Here is a 9,286-nt window from a genome sequence, read left to right as displayed (position 1 = left end):
CCTCGGTTGAATTGTTCAGAACGTCCTGATCTCCATGCGGAGCTGGTTCCATGTACTAATCCATGGACTGGGGCACATCATTCCCTCCTTCTTTAAAAAGATTTGTCCTCAAATCTGTAACATTAAAAGGAAAAGGGTTATAAGCAAAAGAATTATAATCAGCACAATGCTCACCTTGAGTTTGGTCCACTTTTTGAATGGAAGAAGATCCTTCTTGGTTTGCTTGATGACCACAAATTTGTTCTTTATCTAGCCCTTCCATTGGCTCATTTGTGAAGTCATCGAAAATCGGCAATGGGACTGAAAGTTCTTCCTTTTCTGGCTCAGTTTCAACTTTGTCGTTCTCCAAAGTCACCAACGGTTTCTGGTTTTGGCACTTGTTAGCATAATGACCGATCATATGGCATTTGAAGCACCTGGTAGAATGAGCTTTGCTTGTGGTTTTCACAGCTTTGCTTTTATCAAAAGAAAACACATTTTTTATCAAAAGAAAACACATTAGTTTTCAAATCGGAATTTGAATTAGAAGAAAGATTGCCTCGTTTGAGATTATGATATTTTGGTGCAGAAGAAGTGTTGGCGTTTCTCTTCTTTTTGAGTTGCTGAATAGCGAAAATTGCCTTATGCAACATCTTCTCCAAACTTGCGTAAGTCTGAAGCTCGTTCTGATCAAGCATATCACAGTTGCTTCTCTTGGCTATGGTGAACGGACGATCACCATTTCTGACCCTCTTCTCATCATCATCGAACATGTTTTGCCTTTTCCTTTCGTTTCTTTGTTTCTGCACAAAATCAAACCCATTAGAAGCAAAATGTTTTTTATCTCCAAAAATCAATTGCTTTTTTTCCAGCACAGTTTTAAAAGGATAATAAACATCTTGTTGTAGTTTTGAAGCCTGATTTGATTTCTTGTGAAGTCCAAACATCCTGGAAAAACACTTAACAAAAGAGTTAGCAAATAAAAATCCTCACACTCTCAAAGTGTTTAGCTCACGATTTTTAGGTGATCAATCAGAGTTCTTTTCACTGGTTCAAAGGATGATAGGCACTCAAAAATCAGCAATCAAAAACCAAAACAACCTTTTATGGGTAAAAGAAAAGAGAAAGAAAGATGAAGAAGTTTTTATATGGATCTGCCTTAACTGTCCTAAGGCTGGGTTTCTTTTTAGCCAGCAGGGTTTCTCTTCAGCCAGCACGGTTTCTCTTCCACCACTCCCCCTGGATTTCTCTTCAGAAGTGATTCAAGCCAAAACTTTACTCTCTTTTTTTTTCTTTTTTTTATTATTTTTTTTTAATAACTGGCGATCATAAAGGAGTAAAGAAACAGCCCGAATACAACAAGAAATAAGAAAAGAAAATCGTGGAGAGATGAGAAGATGAAAAGATGAAATGAAAACAAACCAGCCAAAGTGGCTCTGATACCACTTGATAAGTCCTGAATTGAAGGATCACTTTAGCTGGGTGTTGGATATGATCCGAGAAGGCAAATGGCACTTCTGGAACTGAGATGGATTGAAATGATCGTCAAGAGATGCATAATTACTCTTGATATACCCACGATCAAAGGCTAACCACCTAAGAAAGAATGTAGTGCGTTGGCTAACCACCAAACAACACACAAAGATGAATTGGCTGACCACCAAATCAACAAGCCGGTTCACACCAATGAACTAGCTAAAGAACTCTATCTCTCACTCAGAGAAAAGAAGAAACAAAAATATAACTCAAACTTAGACTGATTTTATTCATGGAAGAGATTGTATATTTATACTTCTTGTAGTCAAAGAGAATTAAAGAGTCAGAGACTAGAATATTATTAATGAGTCAGAGACTCAGTCTTCCATGCAGATTGGTCAAAGATGACCCTTCGGTTCACGTTCTGGTCAAGGAAACCCTTCGGCTACTGTCCAGGTTCATCCGAACCTGATAGATGCACGGCGGTAACGATAAGGATTCCTGCAGGACTGTCCGGATGGTCCGCGGGGTGAGATCCATGTCTGTCTTCAGGTTCTTCACGATCCAAGCTAAGTCTGGCTCGACTATTGTCATTAGAATGTCGAGATGGTCGAGAAAGACGAGCTCTGGTATGGTCAGTTCGGTCGTCTGATCGTGGTTCCAGCCGAAACTCCATTCCGGATGAACACGGGTTGATCCGGTACACGACTCGGCCAGTCTGATCGGTACGGTTGGATGGATGAACCTCGGTTGAATTGTTCAGAATGTCCTGATCTCCATGCGGAGCTGGTTCCATGTACTGATCCATGGACTGGAGCACATCATAGCGCCTCCACCGAATCAGACAATTTTTCCATTCGAATCGAAGAATCCGCAACAGAATCATTCAGCTCGTCGGCTCTTCGCAATCGCTCCTCGATCTCGTTTGTCATCGCGATGAACTTTCGATCCGATTTTCACTCACACCAATTTGATAAGAATCAAAGTCGTAATCCTATCAATCTCTCAAAAATTGTAACCAGTGACCTCTCACGAGCTATCACTTCGTCTTACAATCATCTTCTACACTTCTCAGTTTGTATTTCGATAAAGCTAAACAATAACCATTAACTGTATTTATAGTTGCAACAATATAACTGCAAATACTCTTTTTCAATCAGAGTCTTATATTTTTCGCTTCACTTCTCTTTTATATCTGTTTTTCGCCTCTTCTCTTTCTTGTATAAACTCTCCAGGGTCTATCACGATGAACGAAAAGATTTTTTTGATCCACTTAAGTTTAAAGGACATTGACCCATATCAGCATCGATGCAGTAACATGTTTATAGTCTTCCAAGAGATGAGTGAATTTCCAAATAAAATAATGTAAGCATTAAGTTATCGACGAGTTAAAGTACAAGCATTCCAACCGGAATCATAATAAGCTATAACGCAAATGTTGTGTCCCAATGATCTTGTAGAATATTTCACATATATTGTGTGACATAATATGTACACAGTGACCTTTCCATTTGAATGAGACATGAGGACTCATTTGCTACCAATTGTCTTCTTCTCAGGAGACAATGTAGTAATATTATCACATCTTCTATTAATCTCAAGAGTCGAATACTAATCATTCGTCGAGTCATTTCTAAATGTCGTCAAGTACTTGCTTGTTTGAAATTTGTTGCCTCAACGGAAGAGGTCAAAGCTTTTAGAAAAAAATACATCTAGACATACTTTATGCTTACCTATTTACATTCACACTTACTTTCAGCATGTGAAGTACTATATGCTTGTAAATTCCCTAAAAAAACCTTATAACTTAAAATCCCTTTTTTATTGACCCATAAAATTCTAATCTACCGCATCTGCTCTCTTCTCCAAAGATTACACTTTTCACGCAGACGTTTCACACCATCTGATAAAATCCGCTAGTGGAAGAGAGAGGGTGGAGATGGGGATGCTAGTGGCGAAGAGAAGGTGGAGACCTGATTACGGTGGAACACCTAATGGTTATGGTGGCTATGCTGGTGGCGACGTACGGTATAGGTAGGGTCTTATGGTGTTGGTGAAGGAGGAAGAGTTGGAGGTGGAGCCATGGAGGTGGATCAAAAGTCGGAAGGTATGGAGAGGTGACGGAGGAGCTAATGGTGTAAGTGAAGTTTATGGAGGTGGATATGAAAGTTGTGGTGGTAGATGAACAGCTATACCCTCCAATGGCGGCAAAGAAAATGGTGGTAGAGGAGCTTATGGCAGAGGTGGAGGAGTGGATGGCGTAAGTAGAATTTGTGGATGTGGATATGAAAGTTGTAGTGGTGAAAGAAGTGGTTAGTGGTCATGGAAGCGGTGGAGGGTTTTATGGCGGTGGCGCTTACGAAGGCGGCAAAGGAAGAAGCTTATGGGGGAGTGGAGTTTATAGTGGTGGATGGTTGTGGAAATGGTGGTGGTGAAAGAAGTGGTTATGGTCGTGCAAAACAGGGATACGACAGTTGTGGTAAATGAGATGGTTATGGATAGTCCACAATTTACAATCGGTTTCATGACCACACTTTTCTGACCACGTGAATGAAATTAAATGAAGATTATAATAGACATTTTATGTCATCTTTTGCTTCAAGAAATACACCTGAACATTATATGTAAGCTACAAAATTAGAAAGACCAAACTGAAAAGTAAATAATGTTTCGAGGGTCTGAGGATCTGTTGGAGAGCCAAAAACCCCAAAATTTGAAGGTTTGAGGATCTGTTGGAGAGCCAAAAATATCTTCCACTTTTTTTTTTTTTGGATTTGTTGATTTTTAATATATCAAAAAAGAAAAAGTAAGAATATATATATATATATATTTGGCAATTCCACGGTTTAAGCTTTGTATAAAATAATATTAGACATGGTTTTACCTGAAAAATAGAGTTTGGAAACAGAGACATGATAGCACTGAAATGTTGTTTTTTATCATCTAGTAGATTATATTCCATTCAACCGAGAGAATACACACAACGCTGACAAAGGTACAACACCTTTCCAGAGTCATAAGCCGGCGTGATAAACGATACCACCGAGAGCCAAGGATAAAAACACAATGATAACATCACTTAGACTAAAACAAAGGGAGTAAAGATCAGTAAGACCTTCTGGATCACACAACACAACAACACAGGTGAGAAGCAAGACGAATGCAGAAGCTAGAATAAACGAGAAAGCATTGACGAGCGATTTATTGAAGTACGAGAAGAGCTCCATAATAAGTTCTAACCAGGAACCATGAACATCCGCGACTCAAGAACAAGCTTCAACTAATGGAAGTCACGAGACAACGGTTCTCCACCCGAGTAGCCGAAGAAGAAAACGGTTGACAAACAACTACTTAAGACCGAATGCGATTGAGCAAAAACTCCTCAATCCCTTACCAAAAGATCCGGAGAACCCCGTGGATTAGAAACCGTCTAATTCGTCGATTGAAAACGTTGTTATTACAACTGAATTAGACAAGCCATGTATATAACACTAAAAGTAGTTAATTATCATAATAAATCATCTTGAGTCAAAACCTCATAGGTTCAAGAAACCAACCCAAATTACGAAAGAGAAGAAAGCAATGTCGTTGAGGAAAATGTTTTATTCGTTCCACATCACATAAAAGGGAAATATGCAAGTAGAGAGACAGAGACGCAAAGACAACTCATACCAAGACTTAAAAACATATACTATATATTTCGACCATCAACTTGACTGAGCAGAGGCCATTGTGAGATCTACAGTAGGTATCTCGAAGGCGACACACATTTTTAGTATTGGCTCTTCAGATTCCCCCACATCATCATTAGTCAAATGTACGGAATATACATACTTGGACACACCCTTCACATGTTTAAGAAAAGAAGACTGTTAGCAGGGGCGAAGCTAGACTTCTTTTTAACTGGGTGCAAAATTATTTATAAAAAGAGAAAAATTATTTATAAAAAGAGAGTAAGGGGTATTGAACCTAGGACCTTGGGAAACTATGGGTGCAACATAACCAATTTAGCCACTTACATCTTACTTATGTAATGTAAAACGTTAAATCCTTAAAATATATTGGGTGCACATGTACCCATAACACTCTACCTAGCTTCGCCCTTGATTGTCAGAGAGGTAAACCAAGTTAATGCGTAATCTTTAAAAACATACATGTCATAGAACAACCTTATGTTTAAGTATCTAAAAGTACAAAAACAAAACAAAAATAATAGCATTATAATGAGTATATATTTCAAAAGGCTGAGAAATCCACTCAAAAGCATATCATTTGATAACTGATACTATGAAATACTGTTGAGTAAATCTTAGCCACTCATTATAATATTATATTTTTCTTTTATTTTTATATAGTTATGTTGAAATACTTGTAAATTGTAATAGACATGTTCTCTGGGTTTTGTTTTGTTTTTATTTATATGTATGCAGAGAGGAAAATAATAGTTACCTCGATATATTCTAGAGGAACTTCCGCCAGAACTAACTCAAAGTTGGTGCCAGCTACAATAGCGCATTCAAAACCCACCACACAGAGGGAGTAGCTTGCCATTGTTTGTGTAGTTCCCCCAGCTGTAACCTTCACCTCTACAGTTCCATCATACATGCTTTTGTCTGTATACATACAAATATTTTTATCAAGAAGATATTACAAACTAGCTATAAAATAGCGAGAAAAAGTTAAAACTTGGGAAGATCATTAGAAAAGTTACGTACTTGCATAACCGAATACCCTTATGGTTGGGTATTCTTCTAACTCAACGGGATTTGGAGAGACTTCCACACGAGAGACGTTAAAGAAATCGTATCCACTTTCTACAGCAGTCACATAGATTGATTGTTGAAAGTTGATAAAAACAGAAATAGGAGCAAACCACATTAATATGAACTAATAACAATAGGTGTTCAATATACTACATATATATATTAATTATCCCACAGAAAAAAAAAAGCAGACATACAGAAGGAAAAATCAAGACTACAATCGATACTTACTGTTGCAGTATTCAAAATCGATAGCTCCCAAAGCAGGTAAGAAGAAGAGTGATGCAAGAAGAAGAAGAAGAACAGGCCGGGCGTTAAGTATCTCCATGGATCAGCTCGTTGGTCTTTAATTATTATGTTTTCTGTAAGAAACAAGTTTGTATTACATGTTATGCTTCCATTCATGCATGCCTACTATTTATATAGCCTATAGATTATAATATTTTGCTAAATTATTGGATCCGTTCAAAACTTCAAAGTGATATATATTAATTTCTCACGTTATACACGAAAATCTTAAAATATACTCCACCTTCTTTGAGTACCTTCTATCATGTGAAATTGGATCGGAGTAAGTGAAATGGCATTGATATTGTCAATCCCTGCCATCTTCTCTACGTACACGAACGTGGCTGGATTCACTGAGTAACTTCTCTGATATACAAACACGTGGCTGGGATTCACTGAGGGGTGAAAGATGACCGAAGAACGACGAGGAATAATGCATTCTCTTACGTTACTAAAAAAATTATCATTCACAAGGAATAATAATTCTCTCTCATTCCTTTTTTTTTTTAGAGAATTAAATAACAAAATTATTCCTTGTTAAATTTGAGAAGGAACAATCATTCTTTTTCATTTCTGCTATTTTATTCTCGTACATTCCCTTTTTATTCATTCCTCTTGTTTTCCGAATGGTCACCGGTCCGAAAATTCTGTTTAAACGATATTGTTGGTTGATTGGCATGATTCATGACCATGAACTATTATTTTTTCTGTGACAAAAAAAAAAGAATTATTATTTTTTCGTTTGTTATCAATAATTAGCAAACTAACCTACTTTTATATACATATTTTCTAATTTTGGGAAAGTCAGAATTATTCTTGAAGTCATTTATTTTGGGATAGAAATTAGCAATTTGTTTATTTTTCATTCGGGAAGATCAAAATAACATTGCTATGATGTTAAAAAAACCCAAAATATATTTTTGAAGGGAAATTAAGCTGTATAACCACCAAAAAAATTATAATTCAATCCATAACCAAAAACTCTACCTTTACACTGTATCTCATGTCTTTTATGTAATATTATCATATTGTTTTCTATTGTAACCCGTAAAACCTGTAAAAATAAATAAATAAATAAATAATTATTATGTTCTAATCACTACAAGAAATCAAGGAAATAGCTACGGATTTTTTTGTAGCTAGAGGAAACAATCTGTAGCTAGAAAACATAAGGCAACAGATGGCGACGGACGGAAGCGGTGGCCTCAGCACCGACGCTAACTGTGAATCGTTGCCAATTCGTAGCAAGCTCGCAACGGATTCGCGAGAACAACGGTCGTAGCTAATTGCAATGACATGGCTACCGCATTTTCCGTAGCTCATTAGCGACGTATTTTAGCAAAAGAATTTCCGTGTCCATTTAGCTACAACATTTACAACATTTAACTACAGTATATCCCTAGTAAAAATTGTAGCAAATATAGCTATGGATTTTGTTACAAATGCTGGATTAGAAAATATCAACGAACAAAGCTTAATTTTTAAAACAAAAATTTAACTATATAAACGATTTTAAAACATTATATTATTATAAGAAATCTGAAATTATCATACATGACAAAAATGTCGATTTTAAACTTCGAGTACACAAACAAGAAGCTAAACCAATAAGTGAAAACTAAAAACAGAAGACATCAAACTCGTTTGTTTATTTGGTGGTTGCCATAATTAGATTCCCTTCTTGTTGGTGATGGGGGGGAGTGGATGGAGAAGAGTCAGATGTAGCTGCCACTTCAATTGGTGATGTTTGTGTTTGGAATGCTTTGATGTATTATGTGGTTTCTCGGCTTATGGTATTGGTGATACTGTGACACCTTTAGCTTCACATAAAAGAGTCAGTTGCTTGCTCATCATGTTGACAGCTCCTGTCAGATTTATCAAATCTCGCTCCAACTATCCTGAAAAGTAAAAACAATGGCTGGTGGATTAATGGGATCATAAATTTCCTATGTGTGTTATTCCAAGTCCAAACAGCATACCTTTATATGGCTTGGCTATCTACAAAACCTGAAGAAAAAAACAAGAGAGCAGATTACTAAACAATATAGATCAAGCATATGAGTCACATATTGCAATTAGCAAATAAATAACTACTCAATCATTTATTAGTAAGTATAAAATACTAAAGCAACAAAACGAGAAACAAAATTACAAAATAATACCGAGTAAGAAGCATGAACTCGTGGAAGTGGTGTGGCTGATGTTTGTGAGTTGGAACCTCCTGGTCGAAGCTGTAGAAGTGTTGTGAAACAATAATGGATTCAACTTCTTTGGCAATTTTCTCCAGACGTTTGGCTACAAAACCATCACTTGTCAATGGGGATCTATAAGAAAAGAAGAACCTTCAGTGAATCTTTTCCCAAAACAAAAGATCAATTTCAAAGACTAATTTTTAAACGAAAAAGAAAACCATTGACATAAACCAGCAAAGCAGAGATAAGAACAATCCTAATCGATGACTAGTACAGAATAATCATTTGTCCCTAAACCGAAACCCTAATCCTACACTGACCCAAATCGAAACCGTAAAATAAAAACCCCCCAGATCGAAACCCTAAGCCTAAACAGACCCAAATCAAAACTCTAACACTGAAACTAATTGAAACCCTAATCGTTGACTAGTCCAGAACAATAAATAGAAGAAGAAGAAGAAGAAGACGGAGAACTATGGACAAATCGAAACCCTAATCTAAAACAAGTCATAGAAGGAGAACTAACGGGGGAGATTTAACTCGGGTGGTCGTAGGCAACGACGATTCACAAGTAGTTCGGTGCAAGCC

At 36.8% G+C, this 9,286-nt stretch overlaps 1 protein-coding gene across 1 annotated transcript; it reads right to left on the bottom strand.

Annotated features, from left to right (window-relative positions):
- Positions 1–5,025: 5,025 nt before the first annotated feature.
- On the bottom strand, positions 5,026–6,769 carry BNAC04G16360D (MD-2-related lipid-recognition protein 3). Its single transcript, XM_013858647.3, has 5 exons — positions 6,751–6,769; positions 6,450–6,580; positions 6,171–6,269; positions 5,905–6,068; positions 5,026–5,300 (listed from the first exon to the last, which is right to left on the bottom strand). The coding sequence occupies exons 2-5, from the start codon at positions 6,544–6,546 to the stop codon at positions 5,163–5,165; spliced, it is 498 nt and encodes a 165-aa protein (XP_013714101.1). The 5' UTR covers positions 6,547–6,580; positions 6,751–6,769; the 3' UTR covers positions 5,026–5,162.
- Positions 6,770–9,286: the final 2,517 nt, after the last annotated feature.

Source organism: Brassica napus, chromosome C4, assembly GCF_020379485.1.
Source record: "Brassica napus cultivar Da-Ae chromosome C4, Da-Ae, whole genome shotgun sequence".
In the NCBI taxonomy this organism is placed as follows: domain Eukaryota; kingdom Viridiplantae; phylum Streptophyta; class Magnoliopsida; order Brassicales; family Brassicaceae; genus Brassica; species Brassica napus.
Note: the sequence above shows the minus strand (reverse complement) of the source record. Positions and strands in the feature narration are given on the sequence as shown.